Source organism: Asterias amurensis, chromosome 14 (assembly GCF_032118995.1).
Source record: "Asterias amurensis chromosome 14, ASM3211899v1".
In the NCBI taxonomy this organism is placed as follows: Eukaryota; Metazoa; Echinodermata; class Asteroidea; order Forcipulatida; family Asteriidae; genus Asterias; species Asterias amurensis.
The window spans coordinates 20,077,986-20,095,530 of record NC_092661.1 but is presented as its reverse complement, the minus strand read 5'-3'; the positions used below and the strand labels follow the sequence as shown (position 1 = coordinate 20,095,530).

The 17,545-nt window shown below is 37.8% G+C and overlaps 3 protein-coding genes and 1 long non-coding RNA gene across 5 annotated transcripts in view; 3 read left to right on the top strand and 1 right to left on the bottom strand.

The window, feature by feature from the left end:
* The first annotated feature begins 821 nt into the window (after positions 1-821).
* LOC139946814 (monocarboxylate transporter 13-like) lies at positions 822-5,508 on the top strand. Its single transcript, XM_071944526.1, has 5 exons — positions 822-953; positions 1,811-2,073; positions 2,829-2,969; positions 3,403-4,212; positions 4,985-5,508. Exons 2-5 carry the CDS (start codon positions 1,830-1,832, stop codon positions 5,125-5,127), a joined length of 1,338 nt encoding a protein of 445 aa, XP_071800627.1. The 5' UTR covers positions 822-953; positions 1,811-1,829; the 3' UTR covers positions 5,128-5,508.
* LOC139946816 (uncharacterized) lies at positions 874-17,318 on the bottom strand. Its single transcript, XR_011787286.1, has 4 exons — positions 17,229-17,318; positions 6,595-6,763; positions 6,440-6,501; positions 874-1,004 (listed from the first exon to the last, which is right to left on the bottom strand). It is a non-coding gene; the product is annotated as an uncharacterized lncRNA (long non-coding RNA).
* The window catches only part of LOC139946812 (SWI/SNF-related matrix-associated actin-dependent regulator of chromatin subfamily A containing DEAD/H box 1B-like), a 97,652-nt gene continuing 91,033 nt past the window's right edge, over positions 10,927-17,545 (top strand). The window contains exon 1 of one of the 2 annotated variants that reach the window (XM_071944523.1): positions 10,927-10,944. Coding sequence is in view for 1 of the 2 variants with exons in the window: in XM_071944522.1 (XP_071800623.1) it covers positions 11,108-11,158 (51 nt within the window). In the remaining variant the exon portion in view is untranslated. Of the gene's footprint in view, positions 10,945-11,081; positions 11,159-17,545 lie in introns of those variants that run through there. The other variant, XM_071944522.1, reaches the window with a different exon arrangement.
* Positions 11,831-16,665, top strand: LOC139947135 (peptidase inhibitor R3HDML-like). The gene is made up of 5 exons (XM_071944987.1): positions 11,831-12,046; positions 12,658-12,912; positions 13,700-13,794; positions 14,302-14,450; positions 15,243-16,665. The coding sequence occupies exons 1-5, from the start codon at positions 11,903-11,905 to the stop codon at positions 15,251-15,253; spliced, it is 654 nt and encodes a 217-aa protein (XP_071801088.1). The 5' UTR covers positions 11,831-11,902; the 3' UTR covers positions 15,254-16,665.

The window sequence follows — 17,545 nt, the reverse complement described above, 5'->3', positions numbered from 1 at the left end:
TGTGTAACCAGTTGCCCTCTGGATTAGTGTGTAACCAGTTGCCCTCTGGATTAGTGTGCTATCAGTGCTTAATGTCCATTAAACGGTCAAAGCCATCTTTTGTTTGAACTTTTAAGTACACTATATTATTCAAATTATTTAAAGGAAAACTATTTTCACCTTCGAAGATAGTGATACGATTGTGTCTTCATACGTTTATTTCTCAAGATACGAAACCACAACAACATAATAAATTGTACGCACTTATAACACCTCGTGTTTTGTTGGCTTAACTTAATTTAAAGAAGAAAAAGAGGGCCCGAGCGTACAATTATTTTACGCCCAAACAAAATGTTTTAGAAGTTCATCCAGTATTTTCCCATGTGGGGATAGAATCTCTTGGAGAAAGATTCCCTGGGACACTGGCGTTTACTGATGAAGAACAATGTGTTAGAAACAAAACACGTAAGCCCTGACTTGCCGCCCCCCCCCCCCACCCCCCAAAAAGGAAAAATAAATAATACATACATAAAATAAAATAATAATAATAATGAAAGGAGTGTTCATTATTATATAATAGTGTTTGGGAATCTGAGAATGTTTTTTGAGGACTTTAGGGTAGGGGCCTACATCTGTTCAATAAGAAAATAGTGTGTTTGACTACCAAGCCTCTTCTTACCCCACGTACGTCATGGTTGTATTCCCGTTGTGTGTACGGGTTGTTGGCATACCGATTTCCACACGTGTGTGTGCAAGGTCAATACACCGCCATTGTTGGCCAGTTTGCCTACTCGAGCTATAATATTCCCTTCTCAATTGTCGATTGTCGATTGTATTGTGAATTCACATCTGCATTAACCATCCACACTGTGTACTGTTTTGTGTCGGGCCGGTATGGCCATCGGGCCCATTTCATCTCCGTTTTGACTTGTTGCAGTCGCAGCTGAAGATAGAAGAACCATCACGACTGAACGGTGAGTGTGATCATACTCTATGGTGTGATAGATAAGCCATCCCTCGTAGTCCTATTCAAGAATGATACATTATCATAATGTTAGATCTGAAGGAAATACGTGATATAGTGCCGATCATATACCTTACCACTGTAGTAATTATTAACGAAGTGTACATGAACTGATACAGGAAGTAAACCTACAAATATACCATCATTTTGCAATCTTTAATTCAACGTCGTAAATCTTACTCATAATGACAATGGATCTGATGCACATAAAATAAGGGTGCCCTAAGCTGTGGGGCGGGGGGGGGGGGGGGGGGCGGTCAAAATAAGGTCATAGCGCACATGATTTTCAAGTGTGGGGACAGGTTGCAGGTGGGGACACTAATAAACGAGTAATTGACACAAATACAGATTCGGCAGTTTCGGCAAAATCAACACACCCTTCGTGCATCACCGCTGATCCACCGCCTAGTACTTAAGCAGCATGCAGCATCAGAGTCCAGCATTCTCCAGAAGACGATCAGAGCATACTGATCGAAACGTCGAGTTAACCCAACGGTTCTTTTCAGAACCACCCCAACTCATTTAGAGATTGTTATTACATGGTGTTACCGCAAACTCTTCTATATCTTATCTCCACCATGCAAAGTTTCAAATCCTACTTACACGGTGTTTATTTGTGTTTATATTATAATTGCATATTTCTCCGGTAGATAAAAAATACAATAGGCTAATTCACAATATTAATAAGTAAAAACATTCAAGATCCAGTAAATATTAGAATACAGATGAAGGAAACAGAAACAGCTGGAGCCTAAATTCATCTTTCTACATCTATGTATTAAGATTCAGTTTCTATCTTGTCTCCAGGTGAGAAATACAAACAATCATGAATCTTAGACGAAGGAACAAACCAACTGGAGATGTAGCCTCTGCTCAACACGCTCCAGCTACTGTAGATGGTGGATGGGCATGGATGGTGTGCTTTGGTGGTCACCTATGTGTGATGTTGTCACCAGGTTATATTACTTCCCTAGGAGTACTCTATATTGAATGGAAACAATACTTTGCATTAACTGCAGCAGGATCTAGCTGGATCGTCAGTATACCATTCCTGGTTGCTAGTCCATTGTGTAAGTTCAAGCTCTATCATTGTATGCAGTCTTGCAGCTTATTTTTAGTGCTACATTTCTTACACAGACATGACCCAATGTTGACCCTGTCTACCTGTCAAAACTAGAAGTTAAAAAATAACCAGCCATCTGAAGAATTAGATTAATTTGGAGGATAAATAGTAATAAAAATACCAGTTGATCGTCCCCGCCCGCATCCTTTTGTTTACTATTTATTATTTTTCGATATTTTTATTTATTTTTTAAATCCATCCATTTAAAAGGTGTAACCGTCTGTTTCATAAAACATATTAGTGAATGCCTACCACCAGGAGATAGTGTTAGTGTAATATTATCTGACCCTGTTAACACGAGTCAAATAGATATAAAATAAGTTTGCGGTGGGTTCAAACTGAAGAACTGGTGGCCTGTTTGATTTGAAATACTAAGCCGCCATCTTGGAAAAAAATAACAAATACTAAATAAAATGGCCCTCTTCCTCCTCTTTTTCGTAAAATCCGGACGATCCACTGGTATTTATTTATATTTGGTCTAAGCGGTGGGTGTAACTCTAATAGAACACATAAGATTTATAACTGTGCATGTTGGAGATACAATATATTAGGTAATAATCTCGCCTGAATAATATCAGAGCAACTAGTTCATGAAAATATTATTTTTGACCTTACTAGATCATCAACATATAATGGATGACCGTGAGTGCAGTCTGAACCATCTATTTCATTCTTAGATGATGTTCTTGTCTTTACTCCCAGGTTTTATAAGCGGTATGATTGCAACCAGGTTTGGAGTGCGTCGAGTAGCTATGATAGGATCAGTAATTAATGGACTTGCCACTGTACTTGGATCGTACTCAAGTAATGTACAACAACTCTACCTATGTGGTGTAATGTCAGGTAATATCAATAACTTAATGAACATCAAATCAACAAACAATATGGATTGAATTGACTGCGAATACACATCGTAAATATAGATAATAACGAGCAATTTAAAGTGATTTGTCACAACTGATAAAAGTCACAATTTTGTTTCTGTCGTTTTCCCCATTGTTGGTATTAACGTATTGAAAATTTATTATGTTTTCTCAAAAGTGTTTCAAGCTTACTTGTTTAAACTTTAAAAAAAAAAATACACCCTTTATTCAATGTACTTGGATGTTCATTTCTAACTATAGCATTGACCTTTCACTTTGGCCGCCATGATATGGGAGGTCAAACACTCGGCCATTTCTGACCTCGTCTGTAAACATTGTTTGAGCTTGTGGCGTCATATCCACGTGTCTTATAAAAGACTCTTTTATCGTTTATTTGTCTATCTATATTACAGGGATAGGAACTACCATGATTGTCACACCGGCGTTTATAATACTGTCCCAATACTTTAATGACAAGTTTGCACTTGCCAATGGGATTGTGAACGTAGGGGCCAATGTTGGTCAGATGATCTTCTCTGCGTTGTTTCGTCATCTTGTAGATCAATATGGATGGAGAGGCGCTATGTTTATATTTGGAGCAATTCAGCTAAATGGCGTCGCTGCCAGTGCTCTTTTTAGACCCTTGAAGGCTAAACTTCCTGTAGTTTATGAAAATGTTTTAGAAATGGAGACACTTGACGATGCAGACACTAAACAAGTAAAAGATGGAAAGGAAACTCAATGGCAAATCCTAAAGAGAAATTTGATGGTTTTTCGAAATGTACCGGTCATTATGATGCTTCTAGTTACCAGCCTGTATGCATGTGGTTTGATGGTCAACCTCGTGCATATACCTGCACGGGCAGTGGAGGGCGGGGTGTCAAATGTCCAGAGTGCTTCACTACTTACAATGTTTGCAGTTGTGTCTTTGATCACCAGAGCAACCCATGGTTGGTTTGTAGATCGAAACTACATCAACTCCTTCACTCTACAACAGATTGTAATCTTAGGCAGCGCTGTGGCAACTTTCTTAAACCCTATATCAGACAGTTATGCATTCTTGGTTGGTAACTCTATAGTTGTCGGTGCATTCACTGGCATTGGTTCTCCTTTATTGATATATAATGTGAGAACTTTGGCAAGCCCTGCTCAACTACCCTCAGCTCTCAGCTTGATTTCAGCGGTGTTTTTTCTCTTCGCGGGAACTGGAACACTGATTGCAGGTAAGTTATCAAATTTTCCTTTCCCTTCTTCAGGTATGGTAAGTTATAAATTATGTCTTTCATAAGATGTGAGACCCACCGATTCATTTAGAATCACCCACACCCGCAACTGGTGATTGCCAAGAAGGCATGATAAAATGTTATTCCTAAAGATGCACCTCCAAATGCCCACCACACCCCTTGGCCACAATAGCGGAGGCGGATATATAAATGACAAGGACCGCACCAATAATACAAGATTTAATTTGCAAACCCATTGTCTTCAAGTCAACAGTCATAATTGGACAGCGCCATCGCTTAATTACCAAACACCCAGGGTAATGCAAAAGGAACTAATTTGTTACCTTTCAATTTACAAAAGTGTCAAGTATACTTGAAGTGTTTTGTCTTTTTTAGCGTTTTTAACCATGCGTCTTGGGATTATACACAAAGGACGCTCGCCTCATTTTGTCAGCATTTCTGATTTCCTGTTCCTATGAAACTACCGTTTAGTGAGAAAAAAAACCAAGGCCTTGTGGTCGACTTTTAAGTCCTGAACGTTTTTCCGCTATAGTAACAACTCTGACACTAGTTCTTAAGTGTTTGTGATTAACATTTGGAGAAGAACTCTCCGGTAATCAATGTGTCACTTCAAGAAGTGACTTCATAGAGTTCAGTACACTTGCAATATAATGAATATTTGTTACTTCATGACGTTTACCGCTCTGTTTGTATGTTCACAACAATGATTCACGACTTATAAATCCCTTCTTCTTCATCTTTTTGTTTCTAGGTGAGATCTATGACGCAACAGGGAACTACATAGCTCCTTTCTTGGTTGGAGGTGGAATGTATCTGACAGCCTTTTGTATTGTATCCTTGTTGATGTTCATACGTCGACGGGGTCGGAGTGAAGTTGTCGAACGGCAGATTTAAGATGAACTCGAAGGTCAAGGGTTCGAATCCCACCTGAGTAATATACCTGTGATTTCTTTCACAAAGTTTCATTTAACGTTCATGTAAGGAAGTTATGTATAAAAACATAGCGGACATGGTGTGCACAGCAAACACAGACAAGATCTCCCCATCTTGCCCGATATGGGAGCAGGGGTGGCCCTACTGAGTTCCTGTTATGGAATTACACCCCGCCCCATTCCTAAATTCCTCTACAGAACTCCTGAGAGTCCAAGCACACACACTATGAAGACACAACTATAGCAAAGGTCCGAGAGAAACGTATGTCCGCATACAGGGTTCCAGACTAGACTGCACATTCTTTGTGCTATTTTTTGTAAGCGACAACCGGCGCCCACCAACTACGTGATGACAACTGGCGCTCATCAGCCACGTGATAACAGAAAACTGCCCCCCCCCCCCCCTTCGAAACTCTCTCAATAAACAGTTCTGATGGCCACCGTGCGGACGGTTGTAGCTTTCTCCGTGTGCTAGTTATATATTGCTTTAAATTGATACGTTATAGACAATAATTACCCTCTGCCAAACTTTAATTTATTTTTTGGGTCTTTTGAATAGATAGTTTTATTTATTATTTCTAAATATGTTTCTACTTTTGTTATTTGTATTTAATAAGGATCATTGTGTAGAGTATTTAGAAAATGACAATCTTAATCGCCTCTCATATTTATTTTAGGATCTTTCAGAGTTTTTTGCATTTAGTTAGATAACCTCAAAGGTAAACTTGTATTGCTCGTTTCTTTGTTATATCGTCCCGTTAATTTCATGTACGAAAAAAAAGAGGGCGCTATATCAGACGATTTTTTTTGGAGGGGGGGGGGGGGTTAACACCTGCTATATATTATTTTCAGTTTACACTTTCGGAACAGAATTTTTCACAGATTTACAAATAACTTGTAGGGTTTACACAGAAGGTAATGGTGAAAGACTTCTTTTGAAATATTATTCCATGAAATGCTTTACTTTTTGAGAAGAGAGTAAAACAATATCAATTCTCGATATCGAGATTAACGGATTTATTTTACGCATGTCATGACACGGCGAAACGTGCGAAATCAAGGGTGGGTTTTTCCGTTATTTTCTCCCGACTCCGATGACCGATTGAGCCTAAACTTTCACAGGTTTGTGACGTTATATAATAAGTTGTGATACACGAAGTGTGAGCCTTGACAATACTGTTTACCGAAAGTGTCCATCATTATACATTCACCAGGCGATTTAGAGGCAATTCAACCATCTCCCCATGAAACCTCCCAATATATTGTAGGCCTACCTTTTAGACATTCCTTGTAGCAGGTAGTCGGTTAGAAAGTGTTTCTCGGATCCTGGTGTTGGCTAAATAAAACATAATCAGTGCAGAAAAGTTACATCTCGTGTTTGACAAAGCCTTTATACACAGCTGTTTATGTTGAGATTTGAGGAACTTACCTGTCAGCTTTGATGGGCGGATTTTTAAAGCATGGTTTCGTGTCCGTCGTCTCCATGTTCAGGGTACAGTGTACATGTACTGTTATAGCAACTGCACTTTGATCTACTGGTGTGTAAAGCCTGAGCCGAACCTGGAGCTGAATCCGTGGTTTATAAAACGGCCGTACGTCTGTGGTGTAAAAGCAAAACACAAAAGTGAGGAGCATAGCGCCCTCATGTGGTCATTACATACCAGCGGCAGCAGCCCCCACAAACTTTATGTCAACAGACAAAGTGTGTGGAAAACTTTGTAAAAGTTTTCGTTTTACGCTTTTGAAGACGGTTTCTACGTAGTTGGTTTAATTTGTCTAAATATTTCAATGGGTCGGTAGCTGTTTTAAAGAAAAGCAAGCAGAATGGTAAAAATGGAGAAACTTGCTAATCAATTTGTGTTTTTGTTTTCCTTGTTGCTTTCAATATTGGTTACTTTCTAATATTGTTGATGAGTTATGAGGTTGGGCTTAAACCCTCATCACATGACATGGTCCTGCATAGCTGCATTCACACGTTTTAAACTGAAAGCTATGTAACCTTGTTACATCTGAACTGAAAGCTATGTAACCTTGTTACATCTGTATTTCGGTTGAAGTACAAGCCTTTGGGTTCACGCCTTTGGGTTCACCTGGGTAGAGTTTCATGAAGGAATTGGAAACCACCAGAGTAAATTAAACCACCATGACAAATACCATAAGCTGGACTTGCGTGCAGTGCTTTGGAGTTATAGTGTTACTTTTAACATAACCAAGTATCTATATGTAATGGAGAGACAACAATGCACAAGTGACTACAGTGAACAAATGCATGGTATGGTGGCACTGTGAGTAGATTGGAATAAGGTCTGGTACATTGACTAATACTCAAATATTGAGTAATTGTGTTCACTTAATTTTCTCAGGCAAGAGACAGTTTGCATTGTCATTGTCTTTAAATAGCCCCTCCTCCAATGTGTGTCTTTGCTCCTGCTTGCCCCGCCCCCAAATATAAACTCTGGTAAGAAGGTTTGAATATATTGAATGGTTCTTTGAATATGACAAGGTCTGACACGTCAGAACTGCCTCAATGCTCGCGGGGTCGATTTCACAATGAGTTAGGACTAGTCCTGACTTAGGACTAGTCCTAGGAAATATACAAATATAACCGCCTAGGACGAGTAACTGGTCCCAACTTGAGATAAGACTAGACCTAACTCTTTGTGAAACCACCCCGGTCACTGCCTTGGTGCCTCAAAAACTTTCTCTCAAAATGGAGTTGCCCTTCACTTAGGAAAAACGCCCTGTCCGTCAACAATGAAGCTTCAGAACCGCCTGCCCCTCGAATGAAATGTCCCATCAGAAACATTTGATGCTGTAATCATTTCTACTTTATTTTAGAAACATTTATGCATCGTTCTTGTGAATTACAGTGATGAAAACTGACCTAAAACCACTCAAGCATGGGCTTGACTTAACAAACCACTAAGAATTCATTTTAAGATGGGTTGTCAGAATTGCCATATTGCTTAACAGTTAAAATTGATTGGCACTCTAAAATCAATCCTGGCTTTTTGTGAAATCATCTCCTAGGTAATGTTTACTTGTCCTTAATCAAAGACCAACAGAAAAAATAACAATAGGAACAAGAAAAACTTCATATCAATTTCCAATAAACGTTGTTCTTGAACAGGTTGAGACCATCATATATATATCGGCCAATATGTCAATGTCAGGTTGACATTGAAGTTTGACATATATATAAACTTCACAAGTAGCCAATGTAGATGCGAGGCAGTTTCCAAGTATACTCGCAAATGTAAGATTGAAAAACACCACTATTTACATTTCGAGTTGTCCCTCATATGGCTCTTTAAAAAGAGTGGTGGTTATTTCACTCTTTTAGAGGGGTTTCACTCCAGGTGAAAAATCACTCAAAAAGATGCAAACTTCAATCTAAAAGAGTGGAAGAACACTCGAAAAAGAGTTGTCCCTCATATGGTTCTTCAAAGAGTGCCTTTTCACTCCTTTGCATCTAGAGAGATATTTTGCAAGCTTAAAAATAAAAATCGGAGAATAACTAAGCTTTTAAAAAGTACCTTCCCTTTATTTATTTTTTTAGACATGATAGAATTTCCAGAAAGTGGTAATATTTCCGGTTTTGGACACTCCCCTATTACGTAGAACACGCTCTAGTTACCAATGCCTCATGTTTCCATTGGTGTTCAGTGTCTGCTCTTACATTTATTTTCTTGTCTCTTATTATATATGTCTATCACGCTAATAGTTTTAAATACTAGATAACAGATGTTTTATTTTGTCATATCAGTTTGGATGTTACGCCATGAAACTGTCCACCGTAACATCTGCATCAGTTTCCTCAACAATTGTCATTTAAGCCCATTTGGTTATGTCAGCAGCAATGAAACCCTTCCAAACTTTCCATACTTGGTGAGTTTTTCTTTCCACGCTGAGTTTAAAAGCTATTGGTTTATTGTGAATGAAAATACACAAAGAATGGTCACTTGCTATTTGAAACTGCAACTGTATACACGTTTATAAACACATAAACGATCCGAAGTGGTCAATTCTGTATCCATACATCAGCAGAAGATATCACCCATCGAGAACATAACAAAGTCCTTTATAAAAGCCAAGTTTCCTGATAGTTCATATTGCCATTAAACACAAATATTTGTATCTGCACCTTTTTCAGATCTATAAGTCATGAAAAGCATAATAAATAAATATTTGATATGTTAAGATAACGATGACACAAGTTTCTATTGAAGTGCTAATTGATAACGTGTTATCAAGGAGGATACTGTTAGGAAATATACCCTAAACCCAACTTTGAAAAAAACATCTGAGTAAAGAAGGTAAAGCTTTGAACCTATAGAGGGTAAATATTAGCGATGGTTTAACTTAAAACTGATTGACTTGAGTGTTGAAAATTGTGTTGAGTATTTCATGCCCTAAATAACCCCATACATTCTTTGCAATATTTGAAGATTTGAAATCTTGATCATCTGAATAAAACTGTTTGTTGGGGTGTTTGTTTGTCATTGAACAACATTTTTATTATTTGGGGGGGGGGGGGGAGGGGGGGTTAGCTTAATGTCATGTCTGAAGCACTGTGCTTTTACCACCGGGATCACAAATTCTTTACTTGACGGTTTCGTGGATGTTTAAACTTTTACACTCGTTTTTGTATGTGTTGTTTGTTTTTGTTATTTATTCCTGTGGGAGATATAGGTCCACCGAAACATGAGTAAATAAAAATATATAGCTTCATTTCATAAAAATAAATCCCAAACCAATTTTCGGTAATAATCCATAACTCGCATAATATTCGTTTTCACTTGTGCATTTGTTTTAGCTTTGGAACACAATTTATTCTCATTAATTTAAGTAATTTGGTTAGTTTGGTATCAATATAAACCTAATAGAATACCAATGTCTTATTACACAAACCTCGACTCAATGTGTGTCAGTTAGCGAGGAGTCCACGGCCATATCAATCTATTTATAACCTCCACCACCAGATTCATTATAGTTAGAAACGAAGTTATTGTGCTCCAGTCTCTTCATCAAATAGTTATCTGTAAATATTAAAGGCACATGCGGATTGGTGGGTGTAGTGCTCTTTAACTCAGCAACGACTCTTTGATGCAGACTCTTTTCTGAAACGCTCCAATGCAGACGGTCTTCATTACATATTATTACTTTTTTTAAAACAAAGCCCAATTAAGTCCAGCAGCCCTCTTGCGGTGGTCTTCATTGATTCCGTTTATACGTATAGGCTACTCGTAAAAGGGTCACTTTGTTTTTGTAATTACAAAAGCATTAAATGTTTATTTATTCCAAAATATTGTGTAAACATTTGATCTTATTAATAATTTTGGTAAATAATGCACCTCAGACCTGCCGCGAGCTGTTTTCAGGGCATCCCCAAATATAAATCTATTTGTATATAGATACCACTGTCAAAACATTAAGCCAAAAAGGTGTTGTCACACATCTCTGCATAATGATTATATAACCAGGACATTCACTACCATTTTATTCTCAAACAGTCTAGAATTTGTATCTCTTAGAAAGTAAGTTTTCACAATTAGGAGAAAGGAAAGCCTATCATTTTGAGAGCCATTTGTTATCAAGCTTCCCATATAAAAGAGGGTGTTGGATTCCTATGCGCAACGGCCCGAGTCTTTCATATTCGGTTAGAACAACAGCGACGGTAAGCTCACAAACTGCAACAAGTCTTCTGGTTTCCCCCGTACAACGTCCACATTAAAGGAACACGTTGCCTTGGATCGGACGAGTTGGTCAAAACAAAAGCGTTTGTAACCGTTTTTTTATAAAATGCATATGGTTGGAAAGATGTTTTAAAAGTAGAATACAATGATCCACACAAGTTTGCCTCGAAATTGCGTGGTTTTCCTTCTACTGTGCGAACTAACATGGTCGGCCATTTATGGGAGTCAAAATTTTGACCCCCATAAATGGCCGACGTGTTAGTCGACGAGGTAAAAGGAAAACCACGCAATTTCGAGGCATGTTTGTGTGGATCATTGTATTCTACTTTTACAACATCTTTCTACCCATATGCATTTTATAAAAAACTGTTACAAACGCTTTCCAAAGACCAACTCGGCCGATCCAAGGCAACGTGTTCCTTTAAGAACAAAATCGAAAATGTATGTGGAGATTTACTATAGGAATATATAACATTTTTTCAAATGTGATTTCATTGATTTACCTGTTAGAGTTTACAAAGAAAAGGAAACCACCAAAATAAACATTTCAGGTTCAGTTGTTACTTTAAAAAAAAACATTATGCTAGTTTTTAGTTCGACGTATTCATGAAGTGTAATTTTTTTGAGAACATTTTGTAGAAAATGTATCTTTAGTTTTTTTTTTACCACGATATTGGTATAGACAATCGGTATAGTTTTTCAGCTCCGTCATCACATCAGAAATAAAAACCGCTTAAGAAAACATTAAAAAGTCACTGAAGCCTGACTTGTCGGTTGTGAAAACCACTTCAACTTCTGCTGCCATACTGCAGTGCATAATATAGATACAGAGATGTGGGTGGAACCACGAGTGGGTGTGGCAACTGATGGCAGTGGTACGATGAGCTATATGAGAATATAACAACCCAACCAAGCTTGAGCACCAATCACGATGGGTTATCAGAGTATATAAAAGCACATCCAAGCCCCCTGGATATCTCAGTTGCCTCTAAGCATCAACAGAGTTACATCCACAGAGGAAGCTGTCTACTGCTCGTCATCATGAACACTTCACTTGTTCTTATCGTATGCTGTATTATCGGCTATGCTGCTGCTGCTGGGTTAAGCAAGAAGGAACAACAAAAAATCCTTAACCAGCATAATGAGTTCCGTGCTTCCATTAAAGCATCTGATATGGTGAAACTGGTAAGTCTTAGAACATTATTTCATAATTGAGAATTGCATTTCTGATGTCCGATCAATGTTCAACTTTGATTCAGTGTTGTACTTAGGTCTACATTTTAAGACACTGCGACAAATTTTGACTTGTGCCACCATTCACAATTATATTGTTTCCAGACCTTTGTTTTAGTTAGATAAACGCAATATACGACTTTTTATTTTATTTTAATAAAGCGTCTTAAGAATTGTAAAATGTGATATTTTGCATTATGGATTATTTGTTTTTTGTTCGTGCCTTTGAATGCATTTTTTGTTTCGTTTGAGATGGCACAATATAGGGATTGTCGAACAGGTGCAACCCTAGTTTGTCATTCATACTGTATTTTCTTGCACAATTAATTTGAACTACTTGGTTTGTTTTATTTGTGTGAGACCGTTTTTAGGCCAATGGTATAACTAACTTTAATGCCTGTTTTAGTTTTTCAATTTAATGTCGAAATAATACCTGTTATCGTAGGCCGAGTGGTTATGGTCTTTATCTGGTAGAAGTAACACTTGGACGACACTCTGTGACATCGATCTTGGTAATTTGAAGTAATTAATATAATAATTGTCCGCATATAATTGACCATCAGGAATGGGACAATTCACTGGCAAAGAAGGCCCAGGACTGGGCGGATACATGTACCCTTGGCCACAACCCTTCCCATACCATCAGCGGCAAATCATGGAGTTGGATTGGAGAGAACATGGCATTCAGTACTGAGAAAGATCTGGGAAATATGGTGCAAATGTGGCAAGAAGAACAGCAGATCTTCGACTACAACTCCAATCAATGCAACCCACACCCTAGTGACCCACTGCTGAGAGCTTGTGGACATTACACTCAGGTAAATGACATATTGACAATGACAATAAATGACATCCATTACTGTAAATGACCCAATGACTTACTCCAATCAACGCAACCCACACCCTATAGTGATCCACTGCTTAGAGTTTGTGGACATTACATTCAGGTAAATGACAGTGACAATGACAATAAATGACATCCAATAGGGGCCTACTGTAAAATGACCCCCGAAATTACTTGCTCCAAAAACTCTTCATAAACAATATTGATGACCCACTGCGCGGACATTGAGTCGGGTGAATGACATTGACAATGACAATAAGTTACATCCATGACAATAAATTACACAACTTTCTACAAATGACTACCTTAAACCCAAACAGTTGTTCCGATAGTTTTTATCAACTCTCATTCTGAGCAAACTTGACGGGGCTCAACTTCATACAACTCGTTCTCCTGAAGACGATCAGACCATACTGATCGAAATGTTAAGATGTGAATTACCATTTCTTTAAGAAACCAAGCACTACTCAACAGAGAATAACACACATGGTGATACCGCAAACCTCGACTACACTCTAAATAACAAATACATTTCGCAAACCTCAACTACACTCTAAATAACAAATACATTTTCTTGAGGAGTGAATTAATAAAGCAACTATGTATTGAGCCCGTATGTCAACACCAAGCCCTTATAAAATGGCTTAGAATTAGTTTGATAAAAAGTTTGATAACAAAATTATTAAACTTTTGGTGCAAATGTCAACCGTTGTCAGATCCGCAGCCCGTTAACCAACACCTAATATTATTGTTATTTTCAGATGGTATGGGCCAAGACTCATTTCGTAGGGTGTGGTGTGAAGCTTGGTTGTCCTGGATACTTGCCTAATCGACTCGTCTGTAACTACGCTATCGGGTAAGTTATAGTAAATCGTGGTTCCTAGTCTTCAATGACTTTTTAGTGATGCCGACTTGCCTCATCGGGGAGCCCCGGGTAGATAAAGAGTTTCACAAAGTAGAAAGTTCACCCAGAGAATTATTCCACATAAAATACTGTCATGTCGAGCAAATCCATATACTTCGTAGACCCCTAGTTTTAATGACAACTGCTTTATATTGCACTTAAATCGCACAATGGAAATAATCAAACATGCATAAAGTTTTTTTAAAAATCCAAGGCGAATCCATAAAAAACGTGTTACCGTCAATTCCAATTTCAAAAGTGATTACCGTTAATTATTTGAATTGCTACAATCCAAACCATCACAAACCTAAATGCAGGAATGAAATAAAGTAAGAGCTACAATCGAAACCATCACAAACCTAAATGCAGGAATGAAATAAAGTAAGAGTGAATATCTCCCTATGGTTATGATAAACAATAATTAATGGTAAATGTTTCTTTGTCTATGTTTCTCTTAAGCGGCAACATGATTGGTGAGAAACCATATACGTCTGGTAAGAAATGCAGCGCCTGCCCAGACGGCTTCACCTCCTGCAAGGACAATCTCTGCTCTAAGAAATCCAAACCACGTCGACGAAGGTGTTTTGAGACCCCCAGTGACATGGAAGGTATAGTGTGCATGTTTTAATACATCATTACAGAAAAAGGAACACCTACAGGGATGCGTGCATGCAAGAAATACTAGTTATTGGTGTTGACTGTTTGACTAATGACTCTGAAAAATATTTAAGTCATTAGAAATAAGTCATTAAAAAAAAAAAAAAAAAAGGCAACCAGTAACCATTTCAATCACCACAGATCATATTACATTTTGTATACTAAGTTTTTAAAGGATCTAAACGTTTCTGTCATAAGAAATGCTTTTGAACGATAACATGTAATTTTTGAAGAAAACAAACACACAACCATTTTAAGGTGAGGCAGATACGCGCACGTGTGACGCAATGACTTTCCAAACTGTTCCAACAGGATATACCAATCTATTTGATCTCAATTATAATGGAAATCAATTGATCCTTGTCACTTTCATTATCAATGCGGGTACATGCTAGAGCAACATGATTTTACATGCACGGAGTGTCACAATACGTACGCGTGTCATCCAGCGTTGCGTTGCTGCTAAAAGTCACAATCTCTGATGAAACATGCACAATGTGAACTGTGCGCAGCGTGTCGCGCGTGCACAGGACGATTTCATTTATTTTATCAAAGATGGCGGTCAGATGACGTCGTATGTAATTGTGACTTGCACGTTTTAAGTACTTTAAAATAGACAACGAAAAAATTGTGACGTCATCAGACGTTTTATACTTGAAAATTCCCCCCAATCGTCAAAATACAGGGAAAACTTATACGGTCTTTTGTTTAAAAAACGTTTGGTGTTTTATTTTTGTTGACAGCTCTGGACTAATAGATGACGTCATGATCCGCTGTTGGTTCCGCTTGACTGGGTTGAAAAAGAAGAAAGATCAACGACCGCTTCAATAGTTCACTATAGAGCTATCAATACTTGTTAAATGATTGTAATATCCACCGGAGGTTCTATGATATATAAATAAAGCTACGTCAAATAAACGTTTTATTTATTTATGGGTTTACCGAAATGTTCAACATTTTTCAGACGCCCGAGCTGAAGATATTACCAACATGAGATTTTTTATTTGAAACCCATATTCACAAGCAGTTCCCCTTCCGACAAAACTATTATTAATGAAATCGTGCTTTTAAAATCCTCAAAACGGAAGATTATTACTAAAACATTGTCTATAATTGCATGATTTTAATAAAGTTGACATCCGGTTGTTATTAAAAACATGGGTTGTTAAAAACGGCCAGTTATTTATTTGAAATGTATGTCTTTATGCGAGATATTATACGAAATAAACCCAACGAAGTTGTTCTCATGAAATGTTATTCGTTTTCTATTATATAAATGTTGAAAACCCTGGTTCTAATCAACCCCCCCCCCCCCTACCGAGGGCAAAATAGTCATTTAAGACCGCCATGCAGACGTTCAACTTATAAGGTTTTTAAGATAACTAATTAGATTAACACACCAAGAGAGTATTTGAGTTTAACTCAACCCTCCTTCTCTGCCCATTGATTATCAAAAGCCCCTTCTTTCCAACCCCCGACGTCACTTTTAACATGTTTACCGAGGAGTTGAAACCAATTATCTCCATTATACTGCGGAGATCAATGGTTGCCAGAAACTAAAGTTCAAATGTTTAAGCTTGGAAATGCAAAGTGTCATAACTAAAACACCGTGGTCAGTGACAGCTACAAGTGTTTTTCAAGAATAATTTAATATTTTCTGCAGAGAACAAACTTTTAGTGCGCATCGTTTCAAATTTGGGTCAGTGTTCCTAGTCGCTGGATGAAAACGGCTCACACGTGGTTAAAACTGTGTTTGATAACGAGGCACGCTCTCCAGACTAAAAATTTGTGGCTGAAATTTGTGTCTTTTTTTTTTGAGTTGGTGTTTTCTGTTTTGAATTCACAAAACTGAAAAGTTTTTTTGTTGCTTTGGACGAGAGTACTTAAAAGGGAAAAACTGAGGGTACTAGGTAACAAGAAGGGTTCAGAAAGTTTTTCTTAGTGAATTTTAATGTTGTAATCTAGTTTTAAGCTTGGGTTAACTTTTCAAGATCATCTCATTGCAAATCTTCTAACGGAAAATTTAGAATAGAGAAAACCCCTATTTGCATTTAAAAAATGCAATCTCCTCAACACTTAGTAATCATCTTATTAGCTTATTAATTATATTGCTTTTGTATTTCTTTGTTCTTGGGTCTGGTCAACTCAACTTAAACCAATAAAATGCTGTGTATATACACTGCTATATATTTGTCCTTTGTGACTTAAATTGTTGTTTTCAATTGCCTCACTCCACCTACCAGTCATAATAGGACCTGAATCCTGGCTAGGGTAAGGTTACTCATAGGAACGAACGTCATAGTTCTAGGAGTAGGGTAAGGTCAGCCCACTTTTTAAGGAGAGGAGATCCCAATCCCCTTACTGTTTGCCTACCCCCATCATGAAGTGGTGGACTTCAATATGCTCTATTTCAGGCCTCCATAACTTGTTCCCACTTTTTAAAAACATTCAAAAGTAAAGAGGGAAATACGGTTAAAATTTCTTCTACTTAAGAGCCAAACAATAAAGGGTCGGAATTCAAACTTAACATGTCAAAAGCACAAAAGTAAACATGTCAACAAACACAAAACTGAACACTAAAATATCGTCTGCTCACGTCACATCCACACGTGGTATTTTCAATCTTTAATTTACCGCCCTGTACTGGAAACAAGCTTAATATTCTTCAAAGTTTACGAGTAATATTTTCATACTTTCATATTATTCGAACAAAGACTCTCTCAACTTACCATGCATCCTTTGGGGGTAATTTTGAAGCCGGAATCGCGGTCAAAATATTGAATTTCTGAGACGAAGACATGTAACATGTTGAAGTCGTCCATTGCTTCTTCAGTATGAAAAACGTTCACGGACGGCACGGCTACTGCGCTTGCGCGTCTCTCGGGGTCGTGGGGTCACGCCACTAGGCTGATTTGCATAACACCAACAAGTGAGAACCCTTTGTCCTTATATGGTCACAGAAAGGGCTCCAAACCTTTTTGGTGAGACAAATTAATCTCGGAGGGGTGGCTACAGGTTTATCAATAGACCATAAATCTATTTTTAA